This window comes from Neofelis nebulosa, chromosome 3, assembly GCF_028018385.1.
Source record: "Neofelis nebulosa isolate mNeoNeb1 chromosome 3, mNeoNeb1.pri, whole genome shotgun sequence".
In the NCBI taxonomy this organism is placed as follows: Eukaryota; Metazoa; Chordata; class Mammalia; order Carnivora; family Felidae; genus Neofelis; species Neofelis nebulosa.
The window spans coordinates 45,489,944-45,511,956 of NC_080784.1; the positions used below are offsets into that span (position 1 = coordinate 45,489,944).

The following is a 22,013-nucleotide window of genomic DNA, read 5'->3' on the forward strand; positions in this document are numbered from 1 at the left end:
CTGACTGAACCAACCAGGTGCCCCACAAATGATCTCTTATATACACAATACAAAGCTTCATGCTCTTTCCCCTCTGTGTTAGTACATACAGATACATCTCATTCCTTTTAACAGATGCACAATTTTGCACTTAGGGGTGTACCATGATTTATTTCACCAAGTCCCTTATGGAAGAACAGTCAGATGGTGCACATGTACATTTTCAGTGCTTTGCAGTCACAGACAATACTGCAATGATTATCACTGTATATGTATTATATACACAGTCTTTCTTGACATATGCAAGGACATCTATACATTATATTTCTAGAAGAATTGCTGAGTCAGAGTATGTAAAATGTATACCCATTAAATGTTGATAAATATTATCAAATGGCCCCCAAAGAGGCTATCAAGCAGCACTCCCACCAACAATGGTTCTAAGTGCCCGTTTTCCCACACCCTCACAACACCTTCATCTTTTAATCTTTTAAAAGACATATCTATCTTTTTTAACCTACCTGGGGGAATGCTGTCTATTTTTAAATTCTCTTGCTCCCTGATGCCACCCATTCCAATATCACCAAAAGTTCTTAACAACCCAGGAGAGGTCATCTGCAACTTTGTTAGCATATCCTTGGATGGAATCCATTTCAAAGTTGAATCCTCAGATATCCCTGTCTAACCCTGAAACTTTGATCCTTGTCCCTAGGCCGGGCAGAACCCTTAGGAACCGGGTCCTCTTACTCCTGGGGAGTCCTCAGAAATGCAAATGGTCCACCGCTCTGCTCCTGCCATCCTGTCACCTCTCCAGTCCCCAGCACAGTGCTTTGGATGAGCCGCTTTTACTGGAAGAAGGTTTGTAAGCTGGAGTCAGAAAGAGGGAAGAGTTTAGGGAGCTTGGAAAAAAAGCAGAGGACAAAAGGCCAGCTGGTTCTTAGCGAACATTCTGAAGGGAGTCTGAAAGCTAGACAAGGGACATGGCTCTGAGGTTTTATACGTTCTGTTAGCTTCTACATACATGTTCCTGTTGTCATCTTCCTGTTTCACAGTAAAACCTACAGCAAAAGGGGCTGCTTGTCCTGTGATGTTAGCAAGGAAGGGGAAGATTAGCAGGGAAAATATAATTTTTTGCAGCCGGTCTTGGGGGACACAGAATCTGAGGGTGGTGGTGACCGTATAATAACACCACAAAGATACCTGGAAAATGGACTCTTAAAGAGGTGTCTTGAGCTGCAGGAAAGCTCTTGGGCTAAAATAGAACCACAGTGACCACCATTTATTGAGCACTTATTATGTGCCCAACATTCTGCCAAGTACATTACATGTGCTATCTCATTTAATCTTTTCAGCAGTTTTTTGAAGAAAAGGGTACCATTGTTATTCTCATGACACCCCTGAGGAAATGGAGTTAAGTAACTTGCCCAAGATCACACAGCCAGAAAGCAGTGGCAGAATTGGGACCAAAACCTGTTTGATCCCAGAGACCTGAGTTCATCCCCTCAGGGCAAGATCATATAGAAGCTTCAATGCCTCTGCATATACTCTCCAGTCTTGCACTGCTCAGTTACCCCAGATGAGTTTGTCTACTTCCACATGCTGCTTGTCGTCTCTCAAGATTCAGGCATCACTTCCCCCCAGTCGTCTCCTTTCCTGATCTCTCTTTCTCAAACACCCTGTAGGTGCGCCTGGCGTGGCACTGCTTGTAACGCTGGGTCTCTGCCACAAGACTGGGTGCTCCCTGAGACTGTACCCTCCTCTCGCATCTTGGGATGCACAGTGCCTAGCACAGTGCCTGACACATGAGACATGTCCCCCCCCTCCCCGCCCCAAGGTTCGGGGAATAAATGTTGCATTAGGGCCAGACAGGCTGAGCTGCCACTATTGCAAATTCCCTTTCCCACTCCCAGTTGGTAGGACAGAGTGAAATGTTATTTACAAAAACACCAAGCCAAACAAGACCCTCCCTTTCCCGATATGCTGAAGCTGCGCCCAGAACAGCCAGGGGTCACCAAATGGCAGCCAGATGGTAACTGACGGCTGCTTCCTAACTCCAGGGGCCTGGGGCAAAAGGCCTGGCTGCCCACCTGCTCCCAGGGACCTGTGAACATCCACTTTGTAGGCAAAAACCCAGACAGTTCCCTCCTCCTGAAACCCATCCCGCATCCAGTCCTAGGAGCTGCGACGCTGCCTGCTCCCTCTAGTCTGAGGGACTCCCAAGGCCGGCTGGAGCAGCTCTCCGGCCCAATCTCGACCCCATAGAGATGTTGCCTGCCTCTCCCCTAACTACTCCTGTGACAGGGAGGTGTTTACTCGGCGGTACCAGTCCAGTGTGGTGGGGGTGCTTATCTCTGGGGGGAACAGTCGAGCCCTAAGATAACTAAACTCAGATGGAGCAGGGGAGCGCTGGGGAGACAGCCCTTCTCCGTGGAAGAACTGTGAGGCCACAAGTGGCTGGCAGAAGAAGGAAGGGATTTTCTGCAGCATCCGAAACAAAGAGAACCGATGGGGCTTTGGGGAGAGCTCCGTTTCCCTCGATTTCATTCAGCACCGGTTCCCTCCTCCCACAGATCCAGGAGGCAACAGGCCCCCAACTGGTTATCAGGTCCTGGAGCATGAGGGCCTTTGTCTCCCCCTCAGACATCTAGCTGGCAGGGCAAGGGGCCTACAAATCCTCCCTGACCCTCCCAGCTCTTTGTTATCTCAGAGGGAAGATTACATTTCTGTGTGGGGAGGCAAGGTGCCAGGAGTCCTCAGAGCAGGACAGAGGCCGCCAGAGCTGCCGGCTGACCCCCGTTGCCTGGAGCCACTCAGGGCTGACACTCAGAACTGGGGATGTTCTCCCTTCAATGTCCTGGGGCCTGTCCTAAAGTGAAGGGTCTGCGTTTCAGAAAGACAAGGTGGGGAAGAGTCGCTGGGAAGGGGAGTTGGGCTGGAAGGAAGCAGCCAGCTCTCAATTATTCAGGAGCTGTGTCTGTAGTCTGTGGATGGCCCATTCTTTCCTAGGTTTCTCACCTTCTCCATTCTGCTGTCATTGGCTGTTTCCTTGAGAACTGGAGGGAGGAGAGCTATCAAGGTGGCCACTTGCTTTCATTTTGATTTCTTGCTAAATCTATAGAGAAATTTGTTCAGTAGTATGTCTATGCCTCTCAGCAGCAGGCACACAGACTTTTAGATCATTCTCTTTCTGTTTCAATCAAGGACACGTTCTTCAGCCTTCTCATTTGGGTTCAAGATACTCCTAAAATGCTTCCAAATCAAAGGGGGAAAAAAGGCTGGATTAAAAACTCCCCGTTTTAGGAGACTTATAAGAGAGGAAGGGGGATATATTGTCTTTGAGTAATAGAGTCGGAAAATAGTCATTGGATATTGACGTAAACACTGGATTCTCCCTGGCTTGACTTCCCAATTATATTCCCTCAAGTTGTATTTCCTCCTCTGGCGGGTTCGCTACTCTCATCAAGTCCACCAACAACAAATACGTATGGAACACCTCCCAAGTAGCTCCCTAAACTCGTCAGGCACTTAGATGGGATCCTTGCCTTGGTATAGCTTGGAAACTAGTTAGAGAGAAAGGTTTAAAAAAGATGGCTAACAAAGTTAAGTGTCAGATCAGTGGGATAGACCAGAAGGTCAGGAGAATTCCAGGGACTGACAGGGCTGGGAGTGGCAGGGCAGGCCTCTCTAAGGGGGAGGGATGTGAGTTTGGCTTTCTTATGTGTCTGGAATGAGCATTATTTAAAATGAGGAAGGTCTAATGGGAGAGCAGCTTCTATGGGAGGATAAACAGAGCCTGATTAGGAGCTGAAAAGTTGAAGGATCGGGGTGGGCGGCTGGTGGGGGGGGTCGGGGAATAGGCTTGTAGGGGGAATAAATCTATAACCATGGCTAAAATTCATTTATTCTGCAAATACGTGTGTTCCTGCTTTTTATTTAGTTTTTAATGTACTCATCCATTCAACAAATATTTATTGAATATCTCTAGTCAGTCAATAAACATCTATTGATCTCCTACTATGTGAATGACACCATGATAGTCACTATTCTTTCACATGCTGGTCAAATAGAAAAATAACAGCTCATTTCCTTACATTTGGGGTGCCGGTGGTTAATCTCATTCAGTATTCCAGCTTCCACAAGTTCGAGGGGTTTTGTGGGGGGTGGCAATGAGGTATCAGCCCTACCTTAACTGACAGTGACTTGTATTTGTGTAACACTTGGTGCACTGATATCCATTATTTTCTTTGATTCTCATGACAATCATCCAGCTAGGGGGAAATAGGTAAACAAGTCTTGATTTTTTTCAGATGTATAACTTGTCTAAAGTCAACCAGTTCGTAAGCAGGGGACCAGAATGGATATATCTTTCATACTTCCTGTGGCACACTTCTCACCCTCCCAATGGCCCCAACCTGGCACTCTGGGAGCCTCAGAAAAAAATATAGACTCTTGACCCCTTCCTGGCACAGCCTAGTTCCTTAAGTCTGAGCAGGTCCTAAAATTTGTATTTTTTTAGAAGTTCCCCCAGAGGACTAGTGTCCATCTGGATTAGGGAACCACTAGCTTACAGGGGAAGGATCCAGAGGAAAGGGCATCTGAGCCACTTTTCCTCAGGTTCCACAGAGCCTTTTCTTCGGGTATTCTGGGTGGGTTCCGACTAATTTCCAAACCAACAGCATGCCCAGCTCCCATCGCTCACTCTTTGCTTCCTAAAAGTCACTGCAGGTGGAAGACTTCTGGAGGCCAAGAATGGTGCCGTAGAATTCACAGGGCCCAGCTTTGCGTAGACCTCAAAACCTAAACTCTGTGGCTGGGGCAAGTGAGATGGAGGGGAAGGGTCTAAAGAGGGGATAGATCCTCTCGTGAATAAAAAAGCTTGTATTTATTGAGTGTTAACTATGTGGCAGGCCCTCATTTAATCCTCAACTCTATATGGAAAGCACTATTATCCACCTTTTCATAGAGAGAAAACAGAGTTAGAGTGAATCATTTCCCCAAGGCACACAGTCAAGTGCGACTCCAAAGCAGGGGCTAGCAAGTCAAACCTCGGGATTACAGCGTCTCCCCACCTCACCCCCCAAACCGCTTCTGTGTCCACTGCCTGAAATTCGGGCGCCCTCCTGGCGGTGCTCAGATGCAGGGGCACGCGCGCCCAGGGAGACCAGGCTGCAGCAAAGCAGCCGCAGAGCGCCGCGCCGCTGGGCCCGCTCCTCCGGCTCGGGGGCCGCGGCTGGGAACTACAAGGCCCAGCAGGCAGCAGCAGGGGGAGGAGGAGGGGGTGGGACTAGCGCGGGTGGGAGTGAGAGAGCGAGCCCTCGCGCCTCGCCGGCGCACAGCGCTCGGAGCGCTCCTGCGGGTACTGCTGCGGCGGCCTGGGCAGCGGGCGGCGGCGAGCGGGAGCCCGGACTCTGGTCCAGCCGCAGCGCGCGGAGGAGCCCAGGCTGTGCCCGGAGCTGGGCGGCAACGTCCCGACTGGACCGAGACTCTGTTTAGCGCATTGCGGCGACCTCGCCTTCTCCGGGCGCGAGCGCGCGCCGCAGCTGGAAAAGCAGCGGAGACCGAGGACTTTTCGCCGGTCCGAGGGGCGCCCCGCAGCGCGCACCGTCCTAGTGCTGCAGTCGGGCACGCCGCGGCGCCGGGAACCCCTCAGGGCGATGAAGCCGGGTCTGCGAGAAGCGTGAGGCGCCGCCGCCCGGTTCCGGAGAGGGGGGCCACAGGGTCTGGAGACCCCGGGCGGCGGACGGGAGCCCTCCCCCCGCCCCGCCTCCGGGGCACCAGCTCCGGCTCCATTGTTCCCGCCCGGGCTGGAGGCGCAGAGCACCGAGCGCCACCGGGAGTCGAGCGCCGGCCGCGGGACTCTCGCGGCCCCGCCAGGACCCGAGCGGAGCCCGGGGGCGGCGGGCCGGAGCCCGGGACGCGGGCGCCCGCCCGCCCGCACAAGCCACGGCGGACTCTCCAGAGGCGGAACCGCAGCGCCGAGTGAGGTAAGAGCCGCGGCGCCCGCAGATCCGGGGAGGGCTTGGCGTCCCGAGTGGCCCCCGGCGCTGGAGCCTCCTGGCTGCGCGCTTCCCCCGCCGCAGCCCAGTTGGGTCCGGCGCCTCCCTCCACTGGTTACGCGCCCCCTCCACCTCCTGACTCCCTTCCCAGCGCTCTGCGCCCCCCTTTTGTCTCCCCTCCCAGCTCCCCGCTCGCGTCGCCTTCTGCGCCCCCTCCCCGCGCTGGTCCCGCCGCTCCTCCTGCCGCCCAACTTTTCCGCCAACTCGCGCTGGGGAGCTGGCGAGGCGGCGGCGGCTCCGCGGTGAGACCTGGGAGGGACAGGGCCGGGGCGAAGGCGGCGGCGGCGGCTCTCGGTTTCCTCGGACTGGAGAGGGAGGGCGGGAGTGGGCAGCGAGGTGGGGGTGTGCGTGTGTGTGTGTGTGTGTGTGTGTGTGTGTGTGTTGCATTCCAGCCCATCTCTTTTTAATCCACCAGTGGGGACTCACCCCAATTCAGCAGGTAGCTTTGGGTGGAACGGTAAAAACCCGAGGTATTTCTGAGTCCTTTCCCACCCCGGGGAAGTCTGGGGTCGGAGTTGCGGGTGGGTGGATGGGGATATGAAGAAGGAAGGAAGTGGAGGGGTAGGTTAGCCTCTCCTCGAATAGGTTTTAAGGAGGTGTCGTCACCAAATGGCTGAATCGGCTGTAGCGGAGAGCGAGAAAGGAATTCCCTTTTCCAGAGGGGGTTCTTCTACTTAGTCGATATCAGAAAAGGTCGGAAGTTTGGGGAAGGGAGGGCGCCCAGCGGGTGATGTTAAGCCCCATTATGGGGTCGGGTGGGGGGCGGGGGAGGGGAACGTTCAGTTCCAATCTGGTTCTAGGAGGTGGGGGAAGGGATGAGGGTTTTGCCCGGTGCGGTTCACTCGGCAGCGCTGCTTGTTGCTTCTCTGGCTCAGACCCTCTGCCCGCCCTGCTCCCGCCTCCCGTTATGTTTGGGGTTGGGAAAAGAGGAACCCTCGTTTGCAGAGGAATTTATTGGCATTGTAGACGGAGTTCATTTAACACATATCCTATGAAGGCAGCCAGACACCTTCGCGCGGGGGTGGAGGGGGTGGTGGTGGTTGAAGCTTGCTTCTTTCTGGGCCCAGAAGCTATTGGTCCACCAAAAAAATTTCTGCGGTGTCTTTTTCCCCCAACACTTTTTTCCCCCATTTTCCAGATGTAGCAGCTGCATCTGGTTCCGTTTCGCCCCACACCGCAGCCACATTAACATCCCTCTCCCTCCCTTCCCCCTCACCCAAATTAAAACTGCTGTTCTTCAACTTGTCCTTACCACCTCCCTCTTTAAAATTTTTTTGAGACTTGGAGAGAAGAGAGAGTTACTCTGGATCCCAAGTTATTTCGAATCTGATGGTGGAGATGCTGTCTAGATTGTGCCGGAAAAAGGCGTCGTGGGAGATGGGGCCACGATTTTAGGGGCGGTGGCACTTGGGAACGGTTCTGCTGGAGGTGGCCTGTTTGGCCATGGGTTTGACCCAGAACTGGCCCTGACGGAAGTTTCTGGAACCATAGCATTCCTTTTTCCGTCCCTTCAGTTAGAGCTGGAGCAGCCAGGGTTTCTGACCCTGTCCGTAGCTCGCCGTCGGTGTCTGACCGCCCCGTGGTGGCGTCACGCGTTCCTTTTCCACCCTCCCTGGATCGAGCCCGGGGCGCAGCTGCGGGGGGCATGGGAGGGGGGCGGCCGCTGTTGCTGCTGGGGGCTCTCCTTGGGCGTTTTAAAGTCGTTCTGTGGGCTGGAAACTGAAGTGAGACATTTTACCTCTTAAGGGCTACAGGGTTGAAAGCGCGGCGTTGGATTGTTGAGGGTGTGTGTGTGTGTGTGTGTGTGTTGTTTTTGTTTTTGTTTTGTAATAGCCTTTGAGGTAGGAAGGCACCTTATGGTCCAAAGTTGCGGGAGGGTGGGGAGAGTTGGTCGCTCTCACCCTCTCTTTTCCAGTCTCTTTCAAATTGAAAACACTTCTCTGGTTTCCTCCTTTGGGCGGTAGTTTGGAGGCTGTAATGAAATCGCACTTTCTCTAGACATGGTAATTAAGGTGACTGTTTCCTCCGCAGATGTGCCCTGCCCTTTGCACCTCCGGACCAGCGCTTTTTTTGGAATAGCGTCTAAACTGTAGAACCTTAGCCTTGAGACTGTTTAGCAGAAAGTGGCCATTTTCCCCCTGGGCCCAGCCTCCTGGTTTCCTCTCTGAGGCTTTAAAAGCTAAGTAGCAGGGCCCCGTGGGACGTGTCTCAGTCTAGCTAATTACCCCCAAGCCTGGGTCATCTCCTTTCCTTGCAGTGACCAAGGGAGAGCCATTGCCAACTGTCTGTCCTGATGGCCTGCCCCTCTAATGACTTGTTTATGTATTCCACCCCACCCCAGTTGGGAGAAGCTCCAGGGCTGCCGCTGACCCCTGGAGGAGCACAGGGTGTTTGGGGTCAGGAGGTTGCTGGGGCCTGGCTCTAGCAGGGTTGGTTACATACTGCATCAGTGACAAGCGCCTTGAAATATCTGTTGCATTCACTGTTAGTCATAGCCAAGTGTCAGCTCTTTAATGAGGGCCATCCGGATGGAGAGCCACTTAGACATGTGTGCTTTCACTGCCTGCGTTTACCGTGCCTGTACAAATGCCCATTTTGTAGACGTTTTCACTAATGGGATTTGGGCCAGAGGGGGCACCACTTACTTTGGTTCCAAAGTAGACAGCCTTGGGTACTTCTTTTCCTTGGTCAAAGTTCCTTGAACTTAGAAAGTTCCAGTAGAAGAGCAAGTGAAGCAAAAGCACAGGAAGAAATAGAGTAGGAACATTGCAGATGCTGTTGTCCCTCGTGTCTTGAGGGAGATTAGAGTACATCAAGGTATACCTAAGCCTGAGCTAGCTTGGACTCCAGAGGGCAGGAAGAGCACACTGAGCATTGAGTAGGCAGATTCCAGCCATGGAGACCCAAGGAAAATCTGTGGGTTTTTGCTTTTAGTTGTATGCTTTGTGTTTGGGGCATTGACCTGAAAAGAAGACTCCTAAAGCAGGGGATTTGCTCCCATGAGCCAGCTTCTCTGAACACACTCTACTTGCCTCCATTTTTAAATCTCTTTCATCAAGATGGCTGTTAGGGAAGAGCTTCCTGAGAAAGTTTGAGCCTGCTAGAGTCAATGAAGGTAGATAGAATTGATTCAAATGTCTTGTTCTGAAAAAGCCTCATCCCTTGAGATGAGTTTAATTTCCTCTTGGGAAATTTGCCTTGCATTTGTCTTCCCAAGAGCTTTGTCAAAGGTCTGGATGCACCAGGGACTGGTGGGAGTCCAGATGTAGAGCTTTAGAGAAGATTCTGGTGTTTCCAGAGAGGATTAAATTCCAGACTTGGGCCAGCATATGTGCTTTTTTCCCTCAGCTTGCATTTACCTTAAACAGAAATTCTCTGTCACTACCACTTCTTGCAATTAAAGAAGTTATATTTGGTCTTCCCTATGCGCCCCCCTCCCCCCCCCTCCCAGGTAAATAGCTGTCACTTGGGTGAACAACTCCAAGAATATGGTGAATATGGTGGTGTTCCACCAGTCCATTTTGTCTTCAAAAGCAAGGTTTCCCAGGTTATGGTGGAGCAATTAGTATTTCACTTATTATTATTAATTTTTGGTATACCTCCCTCCCAAGGACATTGGACACATTTTTTATAAAGACTCAACATTTATAGTGTTTCCATTGGGGCACCTGGGTGGCTCAGTCCGTTAAGCGTCTGACTTTGCCTCAGGTCAGGATCTCATGGTTCCCGAGTTTGAGCCCCGCATTGGGCTCTATGCTCTCAGCATGGAGCCTGCTTTGGATCCTGTGTTCTCCTCTCTCTCTGCCCCTGCCCTGCTGTGCTCTATTGCTCAAAAAATAAATAAATAAGTAAATAAAATATTGTTAAAAAAAACAGTGTCTCCCTTGGACCAACAAAAATTTTACAAGCTGAGCTGCATAACTTTTTTCTGGTGTCTATTAATTATTTGCCCTGGTATTCTCAACAGTGAGTAGAGAATACTCACTTTGGGGGAGTGCGACCATTTCTGTTAAGAAGTCAATCTTCTTCCCATCTAAAGGGATGAACGTTTTGATGTTACTTCCTCAATTCTGAGGAATCGAAATGTTTAGAAAATGTCTCATTTGGTATTTTTTGAGATAGAGTTTGGCTGGCTAAGAAGGAGTACTTGACTATTGCTTTTATGTGGCATTGGCAATCTCTTTTCCTCAAGAGTATCTGGGGGCGCCTGGGTGGCTCAGTGGGTTAAGCGTAGGACCCTTTTCGGCTCAGGTCATGATCTCACGTTTTGTGAGTTCGAGCCTCGAGTCAGGCTCTGCACCAGCAATATGAAACCTGCTTGAGATTCTCTCTTCCTCTCTCTCTGCCCCTCCCCTGCTCTCTCTCAAAATACGTAAACTAAAAAAAAAAAAAAAAAAAAAAAAAGATGATCTGTATCAGTTTCTTTTCAATCAGACTTTCCTTCATTCACTTACTCATCCAATTAACAAATGTGTCGGCATCTGCTATGCAGATCGTGGGTGCTAAGGGTATTAAGCGAAAGTTAGTCAGGCACAGACCCTGCTTCTTAAGGAGCTTGTGATCCCATGATACTTTGGAAATTCGGAGGAATGAGAGCCTCAGCTAGAAGGCTCAAGAAAGACTTGTGGAAGAGGTAGGGGGCTTTTTTTGTTTGTTTTTTGTTTTGTTTTTGAGGTGGGATTCAGAGAATAAGAAAGCTTGGCCCATTAAAGATGGGAAGGGCAAAGAAGAGGGCAGAGCACGAAGATCGCCTAGGATCATGCTGTCCCATAGAAATAAAGCACGATGGGTGGCTCAGTCCATTAAGCATCCGACTTCAGCTCAGGTCATGATCTCATGGTTTGTGGGTTCGAGCCCTGCATCGGGCTCTGTGGTGACAGCTCAGAGCCTGGAGCCTGCTTTGGATTTTCTGTCTTGCTCTCTCTCTGCCCCTCCCCAGCTCACACTCTGTCTCTCTCAAAAATGAGCATTAAAAAAAAAAGAAATAGAACACGAGCCACATGTAATCTTAGATTTTTCTAGTAGCCATGTTTGAAATTCAGAAAAAAGAAACAGGTGGAATTCACTTTCATTAATTCATTGGTTGAGATTTTAATAATCTATTTAACTTAGCCTCATAAATCCAAATGCTATCATTTGAACATGTAATCAATGTAAAAAATTATTGATGAGATACTTTACCTTCCTTTTTTTCACACCCAAGTTTTGAAGTCTGGTGTGTATGTTTCATTTCTAGCACGTCCTAATTCACATTAGCCACATTCTAAGCAAGTTCTTGGCAGCTGCAAGTGGCTAGTGGCCATTGCATGGGATACCTAGGTCTAGAGGATAGGGTTTGAAGATAGATAGTGAGAAATACCTTCGTAAAGATAGGAAGTTTGTGTCTTCTGCCACCAGTTACCAACGTCTCCTGAGAGTGCTGGCCAGGAATGACTCAAAGCACAGTGTCTATGATTCCTTACATGGATTTGTACTTAGGAGAGGGCAGGTTCTTTCACCCATGCTGCCCATATGATCTCTTAACCACCTGTGATGGAGGCTGGGCAAATACCTTCTCCAACAAGTGGGGAAATGCAGAGGTTGTGTCCCCCCCCTCCAGTCCCCAGTTGAGAACCTCCGTGCCCAGGTGGGGTTGGCGGGGGGTGGGGGGGGGGAGGGGAGGGGGTGCTTCAGGTCCCCGGAGACCTGACTGGTATGGGAGAGACTGAGGGTAGAGCCAGCTGCAAGGTCTCTGAGGAAGCTTCTGGTACACCTGCAAGGCTGCAGGTCACATCTGTCCAGCAGTGAAGGAGGGAGACTGTCCCTAGGGGATTTTAAGAATTCATTAATTAGTAGAAGGAGAGGGGGGTGTGGTAAAGGAAGAGGTGACAGTTCTAGGGTCCCAGACAGTATGTGGATTGGTGGTTTGGGTTGCCGTGTTTTCTGTAGGTTTGTGGAATGGGGACCCTTCTCATTCCAGGGGTTGGTGCTGGGAGGCTGGGTTTTCTTGACGTCCTTTGTTTCACAGATGTGGGACTTGAGGCCCAGAGAGAAGCACCTTTTTGGGGTTGAGCTGGAGAGAAGCAGCTAGAAGAGTTTGACATGCACTGATAGCAGAGCTGAGCACAGCCAGCCACACCTGTGAGGGAGCCGGAGAGGCTTTTTGGGGGACAGAGTGGCTGAGTGGTGGTGGAAGCCGCCTGTCTGCTGCATTGAAAACAAGCTTAATCGCCTCAGCATGGTACCACCCTTTCCACTGGATACTGAAAATTCATTCATTACTCTGGTGGTTCCTGTGATGCTTAGGTTCTTAGCCAGGGGTACCTTTCTGGATGACAAGCCTGTATCTTTTGTTTGGTGTATCTTTGGGGGCATAATGAGATGTGGGATGTGGCTTACGGACGCCCTGTTGTAGCAAGCATCGCTTCTGTCCCAGGCCAGGGACCGTGCCCCATCCTCGGCCCTTAGACGGTCCTAGACAGATCTGTGTTCTGCTTCCAAGGGTCTTCTCTCAGGTGAAGGAACTGAGGCGCTCCCATCTCCAGAGCTACCTTGGGTCTGTCCATGTCTGCTTGGTTTCTTTATGACACAGAGATGCTCTTTGGAGAAAATGGGCTTGCGCCAGATAGAGCCAGATTTGCTTACCCCTACTTGGCCCCTGGGCCCTGTCCTTTAGCATTAAAAACGAGTGATGAGTGTCCCGGTGCTTTTGCCTACCAGCTGCATAGCCAGGAGCAAAGTACTCAACCTCTTGGAGTCTCAGTTTCCCCATCCCTTAAAGGGGAATAGTAATTCCTACCCCCAAAAGTGTATAGTGAGGAAGAGAAGATGTTTTAGAAGTATAAATTTTACCTAGTACATGCTTCATGCATAGTAGGTGTTCAGTAAATATCCTGTTCTGTCTCTTCAAGTCCCTTTCCTAAATTTAGAACATTGAAAGAGAAATGTTTATTTATTTAACGATTTGAAGTTATCAAATTTTAGTAAAGCCCTGGAAGGAAGCTAGTGGTAGTACATGCCTCCTCCCACTAGCCAGCGCCTGTGAACGAAGCCAAGAATCTGGGGGTTTTCTGCCAACCGGGACTGACTCACTCATGGGGACTGACTCACTCATGAGGGGCCCTGTCTGCTCCAAGGAGGCAGGGCTGAAGCACCACATTAGGGCATGTTCCGGAGAAGTGGATTCTCCAAATAACTTGGATGGTTCCTTGGAGCATTTAGGACAGAAGCAACCTATAATATGGAGACGTCACTCCTACCCCAGTCCAAACAGGGCCCAGAAAGTCTTAGCACTTGGTAAATGCTTAGCAGCAGCAACGATCCTATCCTTAAGACCCTCAGTGGGTATTTAAAATTTTACCACTCCAAACCTGAGGAGGGTAAGGGGCTACAGTCCGTGCTTTTTGGAATGGGTCCCGGCAAGGACCTTCGTATTCTTCAGCGTAACCATTTCTGCTAGACATCTTGCAGCGTCGGGGAGGGGCATTGCGTCCACCTCGTGGTTCTGTGCTTTGAGGTCCTTTATGAGTTGGTGAGAGTTGTGTTCTGTCCATATGGGAACTTCATAGAACCAGAGATCCCTGCGATGTGTGTGGTGTTAGAGACCAAAAGAAAGAACCCAGGAGATCACTCACTGCAGCTTCCTGGTTGCACAGGTCCAGAGAAGGTCAGCGTTGTACTGGTTTCCCAGTCCTTGGTTTGTTCCAGAATTCTTCATCTTCTCTACCCCTCACCAAAGGGCTGGTTTGCCCTGGAGGAAGTGCAGTGTGTACTGGGAGGGGCACCAGCACGCGGGGGGGCCTCCCGCAGCCCCACCACACTCTGCGGAGCCCTTGCCTGTGAAGGGGAGGGGATTTTCACCAGGCTCTTTGCTTTCCCAGCATAAATCATCTTGGGGCTTTTGCCTTGGAGGACTTCACGACAATTTTCCCAACAAGGCTTGCCATGTAGCCCACACTCAGGAAGTAGTCAGAGAGCTGAATTAAAGCACTGTTTTGTCTAATTAAAGCCTATAACCTCAAATTCAGTATTGGGGCAGGATCACAGTTCCCTTCTTTGTGCCTTAAGAGTAAGTTTTTGCTTTAAGCACCCTTCTGGACAGGGTGACTGTGTGACACACTTTAACTCCTTTTTCTCCTTATCTCCCCCCTCCCACGCAGACTCTCCTAACTTTTTGGTTTGTTCTTTCCTTAGAGTCAGCTTGAAAAGGAGGATCAAGCTCAAGACGGAGTCTCCATGGAGGTGTGGAGCCTGGTCACCAACCTCTAACTGCAGAACTGGGATGTGGAGCTGGAAGTACCTCCTCTTGGCTGTGCTGGTCACAGCCACACTCTGCACTGCCAGGCCAGCCCCGACCTTGCCCGAACAAGGTAAGGCACGGGCTGAGGGGTCAGCCTGGACTCCTGGGCCTCGGAGACCTGGCAGGCTAGGACAAAGGTGATGTTGTGGTTGACCGGGAAGGCAAGGCTCCACCCCGGATGGAGCAAAGGGCTCCTTTTTGTAGGAGAGGCTTCCAAAATACATGGGCTGGTTTGCACCTGGCTATAAACACACCCAGCTTCAGCAGAGGCTGGGGTCATAAAGGCTAGTGACGTCCATTTGCCAGAGGTGACCTGCTTAGGGCGGAAATGTAGTCTTTTCTCTTCCTGAAAAAGAACTTCTGATTGGGATCTAAGAGCTGATTCCCCAACCTAGATGACATAAAATGGGGCACAAGTGACCTATGAATTTGTTTAACACTTGGATGTTGAGGGGTATGGGAGCTTGATAAAGACCTCTGGCTTCTAGAAAATTGTTTCAAAGACAATTGTTCCAAAGACAATTGTTCCATCTTCTTTGAGGGCTGGCAGTCATGGCCACGTGCCTGCCATTTTGCCGTCCTTGGCCATGTCTGACAGGCTGTGGTTGGAAGCCTGCCGAGCGGTTTGCTTTGGATACGCACCACTGGAGGGATTTCAGAGAGACGGAAAGCCAGGGAGCATTATGGTGCATGGATGCTCCTGGAGATCTATAGCTTCTTACAAAGTCGGACATTATTAGTAACGAGAAGGACTTGCTCATGGGATTTACTGGAATTGTGAAAGTACTTCATGGAGGTTACAGGTATATAACACACCTAGTGGCTTTCAGGGGCCTGTGAGAACCCACTGTGAGAACTTACTGCTGCCAAAGGGTAGTGTGGCTTGTGACTCGGTGGCTCATCACACAAATACGAAGGTTGGCAGGCAGTGGGCGAGAGGCTCAGGTGTGCACGTGAGGTAGTGGCTGAGTTTAAAGAACCATCAGTCTCAACTGTCAGGACCCGTTTGAGTGATAAATCATGAGTGAAAATATTTGTCTACTCTCATGGTGATGGGGAAGATCACATGAGACTTTCTGGAAGGTGTGCTTGGGTGGACCACACAGACTAATGTTGCATTTGGAGACAGAGCTGAACGTAAGACTTGAGCTAGAACATGCCAGAGACCCAAAGTGGGAGTGATCATCTCTGCCCACAGGGAGTTTATTATCAGGAAGATAAGTACAGAGGTAACTAAATACAAGGTAGACTGTGTTTTAACCACACAGTGGAGTCATAACAATGCAGTGGGAATGCAGAGGAAGAGGAGAGCAGAGAGCATTTGAGATGGGTCTAGAGGGATGGGTGAGGGTTTGTTGGATGACAGCCAAGGGGGGTTGGTTTGGAGGGGAATGGAGGGCATTCCAGGTAGACTAGCATGAATGAGGGTGCTGAGGCAAGATGTATAAGGTGTATACAGAATGACTTGCCCAGTGAGTAGGTAGTTGTGGGGAGTAATACCTGGAAGAATTGAATTGCGTTAGCATATGGAAGGCCTTAACACCCTGCTAAGGACACTATGCTTAAATGAGTAGATACTGGGAATAAATGGGTAGATACTAGGAATCTCAAAAAGTTCTGAGCAGGTAGTGATGTGGATCCAGCTTTCAGAAAATTAACTTGGCAGTTGAATTTGGATAGATGGGAAGAAGTCTGTGTTTGAGTCCTGCTCTGCCATTTAATATCTGTATTACTTGCTTTGACAAATTACTCAAGCACACTAAGACTTAGTTTGCCCATCTTCTTTTTCTTTTTAATGTTTTAATGTTTATTTATTTTTGAGAGACAGAGAGAGAGTGTGAGGGGGGGAGGGCAGAGAGAGAGGGAGACACAGAATCCGAAACAGACTCCACACTCTGAGCTGTCAGCACAGAGCCCCTTGTGGGGCTCGAACTCACAAATGGTGAGATCAGACCTGAGCCGAAGTTGGACACTTAACCGACTACGCCACCCAGATGCCCCTTAGTTTGCCCATCTTTAAAATGGGGACAGTAATAAAGCATTAAATGAGGTACCCAGATAAGACACCTACAGGTAAAGTTTTGGTAGTTATTACTGCTGTTACCACAGTTGCCAGACAGACGAGTTAGCTGTTTGTTTAGCTGTTTGTTTTGAATGTCTAGCTAGAGGAAGGAACCAGAGTGGGGGGCGTGAGTTGTAAAGGAAGGGAAAACCAGCAGACACTATAGAAATAGAATCTGTGGGTTTCAGTAGGTTGGCTGTCAACTCTGGGTGATTTGAGACAGAGACAGAATGAAAGTAAAAGGAGTGAGTTAGGGCAGAAGGTTTATGAGGAGCAAAGATTTGGATCAGCCACAGTGTAGACGGTAATAAGGGAGTCCAAAAAGCAAGGAGGGCTTGGATGAGGTTTGAGAATATGAATTTATGTTGGGCCCTAAAGTGCTTTTTTTTTTTCTTCATCTTTCTCTATCAAACTCCTTTGCCCTTGAGAAATGGAGAATGGAGTAAGTGAATGGTATGGGTCTCAGGCCCAAGGAATTGTGGGGTGGGGTGGGTGTCGAGAGGTTCACTGAATCCACTGGCTGTGGATCCTGAGAAAGGAAGCCCAGGCGGTGATAGAGGGTGGAGCCAGGGGGCTGAAGGTCTTGATGAGGAGGAAACACAGGCCAGGAACAGAAGGGAGGGAATAGGGAAGGTGGAGGGGGCTATTAGGAGGGCTCTGCAGCAGTGAAGACTGAAGTCAGACCGCCATTTAAAAAAAAATCAACTGAAGCATAATTTACATTTTGAAAAATAACATCCATTTTTTTAATATAATTTATTTTGAGAGAGAGCACAAGCGGGGGCGAGGGCGCAGAGAGAGAGAAGGAGAGAGAGAATCCCAAGCAGGCTCTGCACTGTCAGTGCATAGCCCCACTCGGGTCTCAAATCCACAAACCATAAGATCATGACCTGAGCCCAAATCAAGAGTCAGATGCTTACCCACTGAGCCACCCTGATGCCCCAATACACCAATTTTTAAGGGTATAGTGTGTTTTGGTGAATATAATGTCCCATGTGACTACCACCCCAGTCAAGGTAGGGAACATTTTCATCACCTCCAAAACTTCCCTCTGGTCCCTCTGCATTCAGTCACCTATGCAGCATTGACCCCAGCAACCGAAGATCTACTTTCTGTCACTATAGACTAGCTTTGCCTCTTCTAGAATTTCACATAATGGCATTATGTGGTGACTGTGTAGCCATTCCCCGGTTGATGGGCACTTGGGTTAACAGGTTTGGTTGTTATTAATAAAGCTCCTGTGAACATCTGTGTGTAAGTCTCGTGTGGACATAAGGTTTGCTCAATTGCCTTGGTTTTGATTTTGGCACCACTTCTTACTGTTGACTCTTGGGAAAGTTCCTGTGTGTGGAACTTCTATAAAATATAATGATAATGAACATCTGCTCCCAAGATCCAATAAGAATGTGTGCAGAGCTCTTAGCACAGTGCCTGGCACATGGTCAGTGGGCAATAAATGACAGTTGTGAGTGCTTTTTCCTGGGACCCCACAGAAGACAGCACGTGGTGAGGGGCTTGTTCCCTGGGTGGTGTGGAATGCCTTAGGACACAGATGTGGAAGTCCACTGGACTCCGGGGACGAGTCCCAGATCCCTGTTTGGTTAAGTCCCCCTGTGGGTGCAGTGTGGCTCTTTCACAGAGCTTTACCCCTCCTGAGCTTTGTGATAGCAAAGTACGTGCCCCCCACAGTCTTCAGAGAATTGCTGGGAGGTCATTAGGGAAAATCTGTCCCTGCGCTTTGTAAACCATAAGGTACCCCACAAAGGTAAAGTATCACTGTATGGTCTTAGCCCTGCTGATTATTAAATAATAATGCTGCTATTGTCCTCAGAAAAGACTATAATCTGTGTATAAAGGGTTTGTGCAAAAGTTTAAACCCCAAACTCTGCTCCCACAGAGAGCTTTTCCCCTTCAGAAGGGCCTTCTGTAATTGTGTGTGTGTGTGTGTGTGTGTGTGTGTGTGTGTGTGTGTGTGTGGAGCCCCTCCCCCAGTCTGCAAATGCTCCTGAGGGAGTGGGGAGGGCCTGGAGTTTCTGGCTGTCCTTGGAAAGTTGATTTAATAAGGGTTCCAGGAAAACCAGCCTCCCTTGGTCCCTCCCTCTCCTTTCCTTTCTCTAGTTTGGGATCGTAAAGAGGCTAAGCTTGTTTCAGAGCAGGTCTTGAAGAAGGAGGGAGAGGGAGTTGTGTGGAAAGACTAAACCTGGGTCATGGGTGGAGGTGCAGAAATGCGCCTTTAAAAAGAGAAATACTGACTTGAAAGAGATTTTGAGCTTGAGGAGGGTTGTGTCTGTGTATTTTTCTCTCCTTTAGAATAAGACTTGGCAAAGCACGTGGGTGAATCCAAAACTGCTTGCTTCTTGCAGTTGGGGCTGGGGGTCCTGCCCCCTTTCCAGTAGTAACGTGGGTTAAACACCCCAAACCCCATGGTCAAGGGGACAGTGTGAGACTTGCAGTCTCAAAATACTTGCGTACATACCCAGAAACCTGCAACTAATAAGCGATTTAATGGGCTGGGGTTTTCCTGCTCCTCCCACCTACCCAGATTTGAAGGAGTCTGGTGGCCGGTTGAAGGGGGAGAGGTTACCCTTAATGGAAAAGCCGCACGTTTCCATTTCTGGCTGCAAGCCCCCTCGATGCTGGGCGCCACAAAGCAAGGCTTTGTCTTTGTGTTCCACAAAACCTGCGCCCGTGGCGGGGTGGCTACAAGCAGTACCAGAGACATTGCCCCAGCTTCAGGTGGGAGGGCCCCGGCCACCCCAGGCAACCCACCAGGGGGTCCCACAGCTGTCTTTGGCCTTAAGGAGTATGCATTTCAGCCTGGCTGCAGGGGGAGCCGCAAATAGGTACCAGAGGGTATCCCACTGCCTGCCTTGGACAGGCTGCAGCTGATTGGTATGGCCGGGGCACCAGTGTCCCGTGGCTACACTGGGGCACACATCCAGGAGCGTCCCTCTGCCCCATCTGCCCCCCAACATCATTTCTTCCTGTCTGCTTTGAATGCACACTGGATGTTCAGGAGGAGTTTCTCCTCCCTCAGCCAGAAGGCGAGTGGAATCACATGGAGCAGAAGGCGATGTTGGGTGACCCACTTGAGAACAAGGGTGCAGGATTTAGGTCGGTAGAAATCTGTAGGGTGCTTACCTACCAGGTTTCCCCCGAGGATCCGCTCTGCCCCACATCCTTTTCCCCAGAGTGGAGGCCTGAGTGTTTTTGAAAGGGCATGTTTGCAAGTGTTCCCAGAGCTGAGCTGAACAGGGTGGGGGTAGGGAGACCCAGTGCTCAGCCTGTGAGAGAATGTGAAGGAGGAGCACTCACGTGTCCTGCTTGACCACGCTGGGCAAGTGCAGCAAAGCCACTCCAGGGCTGTGTTCTTGGCTCTGGCTTCTGCATTGCTACACTATTAGCTTCACTGATTTTCCACTCTGGCTTTGCCAGCCAGCTCCCCGAAGTCAGGGAGGAGGAATTTCTCAGGGAAGAACAAATGGCTGTCCAGAGCCCTTGCTGCGGGTGGGGGAGGGGAGGGAGCCCAAACAAAGAATCAGGCTGGGATTTTGTCACCTGGTTTCTGTGACTACCTAGTCTGGGGTGGGCGGGAATTGAAGAGATAGCGCCAAGGATTCCTTTGGATGCCGTGGCCCCAGCATGGAGGTAGGTCAGCAGGGCTCAGCCAGGGTGCTTGCTCCTGGTCAGGCAGAAGCAGTGAGTGATGGCTTGTGTCTGGGGTGGTGATGGATGGCCTTGGGAGAAGTGAGTTCTGGGGAGTCATTATCCGGGAGGGCCATGTCCGGGGTCAGAGAGCCTGACCAGCAGCTGCGCCCTGTTTTCACAGCGCCTGGTTCCTCTGAGGCCACTGGGAGCTCCAGCTCACCCTGTAGACACCACCTTTGCCTCTTCCTTCCTTCCCCGAAGCCTGGAAACGAGACAAGTGTCTCCCTGCTGACCCGGGGAAAGTCCAGCTGCTCTGGCGCTCCTGGTCTCCTGAGTTCAGCTGCCCAGGCCTCCCTTTCATTCTGGAAAGATGGCTCATTTACAGACTTACTGCAAACATTCTCTTCTCTCTGCCCACCCACCCTACACCCTCCCCTCTGGCCCCAAGTGATTTAGCTGAAAGTTAAGTGCTCAACGGGACTCTTAAGGGCCTGGAGTAAATCCCAAACTGTTTCCTCCCAGAGAGAGGCCTTCTGGAGCCCAGGCTGCTCCTGATTGTGGAGGTTTGCTCTGACTTACAGCTGGTGACAGCCAAGTAGGGGAGACAGTTGCCTGAAGCCCCCATGGTGGGCTTGTTGCCGCTTTTTTTTTTTTTTTAATTTTTTATTATTTTTGTGAGAGAGACAGAGTGCGAGCAGAGGAAGGGGAGAAGGAGACACAGAGTCTGAAGCAGGCTCCAGGCTCTGAGCTGTCAGCACAGAGCCCGACGTGGGGTTCAAACCCACAAACCTTGGGTCATGACCTGAGCCGAAGTTGGAAGTTTAATGGACTGAGCCACCCAGGTGCCCCTAGGCTTGTTGCCTCTTAATGGTAGCTCCTGTCTCAGAGTTCCTCTTTCCTGGTTGTCAGTTCACTTGGACTCTCATCTTTCCCCTTGCCAGATGAGGTGCCCACTGCCTTCATTTAAAGACTTTGCGCCTTGCAAACTGGGCAGTGCTGGGGTGAGGCATCTGTCCAGTTAGTCCCAAGTGCTGAGAAAGATGGGCTCTGGCAGAGCTTGAAACCCAATCCTCCTTCCTTATCCCACACACTATGGTGTGGCTAAGCCTCCTGGGATGGGTTGTGTAAAAGGAGGTGAATGGGGAGGCAGCCGGCACCGCCATTTGAGCGAATGTGGCTGTGTTTCCCTGGCCCTGCACGTGCAGGCGCTTGCAGCCTCAAGTGGGTGAGAGGGTCAGGGAGTTCGGTGAAGACAGGCCTCAGTGGTTACGAGCTTGGGGCAGGGAGAGAGGTTAAAATCCACCAACACTGAGCTTTCAAATTTGAGTTTAGTGTTTAGCCCTTCCTAAGTTTTTCTCTAGGATTGAAAACTAGCCTCTGGCTGATGGTCCCTTCATTCTGTCAGTCATTCATTCATTAACAGATTTCTCCCTCCCTCCTTTCCTTCCTTTTTTTTCCTTCTTTCTCCTCCCTCCTTCCCTTCCTCCCTCCCTCCCTTCCTCCTTTCCTCCCTTCCTCCTTTCCTCCCAGCCAGCCAGCCAGCCAGCCAGCCAAACAAGACTCTTCCTTTTCCTTCTTTTATACAATGTATTTATTCATACATAACCGTAGTTTTATCCTGGTCCCTCAGTAGGAAATGTTCGCCCCTATCTTTTTCTCCTTTCACTTTTTGTAATTCCTACTCTTAGCTGAGGGTTTAGCTTGGATTTATCTTGGGTTTAGCCTAAGGCATAGCTTGAGGGCCACCTACCCCTTGAATCCTTCCTCTTGTCTCCAAATTAATCACTTCTTTTATCCCTCTTTCTGTTTAACTTTCAAGCTGGCACTTTGCCTTAATGTTATATGGAGCTTTTTTTAAGTTTATTTTTATTTATTTTGAGAGAGAGAGAAAGAGCAAGTGGGGGAGGGCAAGAGAGAGAGAGGGAGGGAGACAGAATCCCAAGCAGGCTCCACACTGTCAGCCCAGAACCCGGTGTAGGGCTCAAAGTCA

General features: G+C 50.3%; 1 protein-coding gene across 7 annotated transcripts in view; it reads left to right on the forward strand.

Moving 5' to 3' along the window:
• The first annotated feature begins 5,641 nt into the window (after window positions 1–5,641).
• FGFR1 (fibroblast growth factor receptor 1) overlaps window positions 5,642–22,013 on the forward strand; it is a 51,602-nt gene continuing 35,230 nt past the window's right edge. For 5 of the 7 annotated variants that reach the window (XM_058720644.1, XM_058720645.1, XM_058720648.1 and 2 more), the window contains exon 1: window positions 14,208–14,383. In XM_058720644.1, coding sequence (XP_058576627.1) covers window positions 14,296–14,383 — 88 coding nt within the window. In that variant the 5' untranslated portion in view covers window positions 14,208–14,295. Of the gene's footprint in view, window positions 5,964–14,207; window positions 14,384–22,013 lie in introns of those variants that run through there. The other 2 variants (XM_058720646.1, XM_058720647.1) reach the window with 1 other exon arrangement.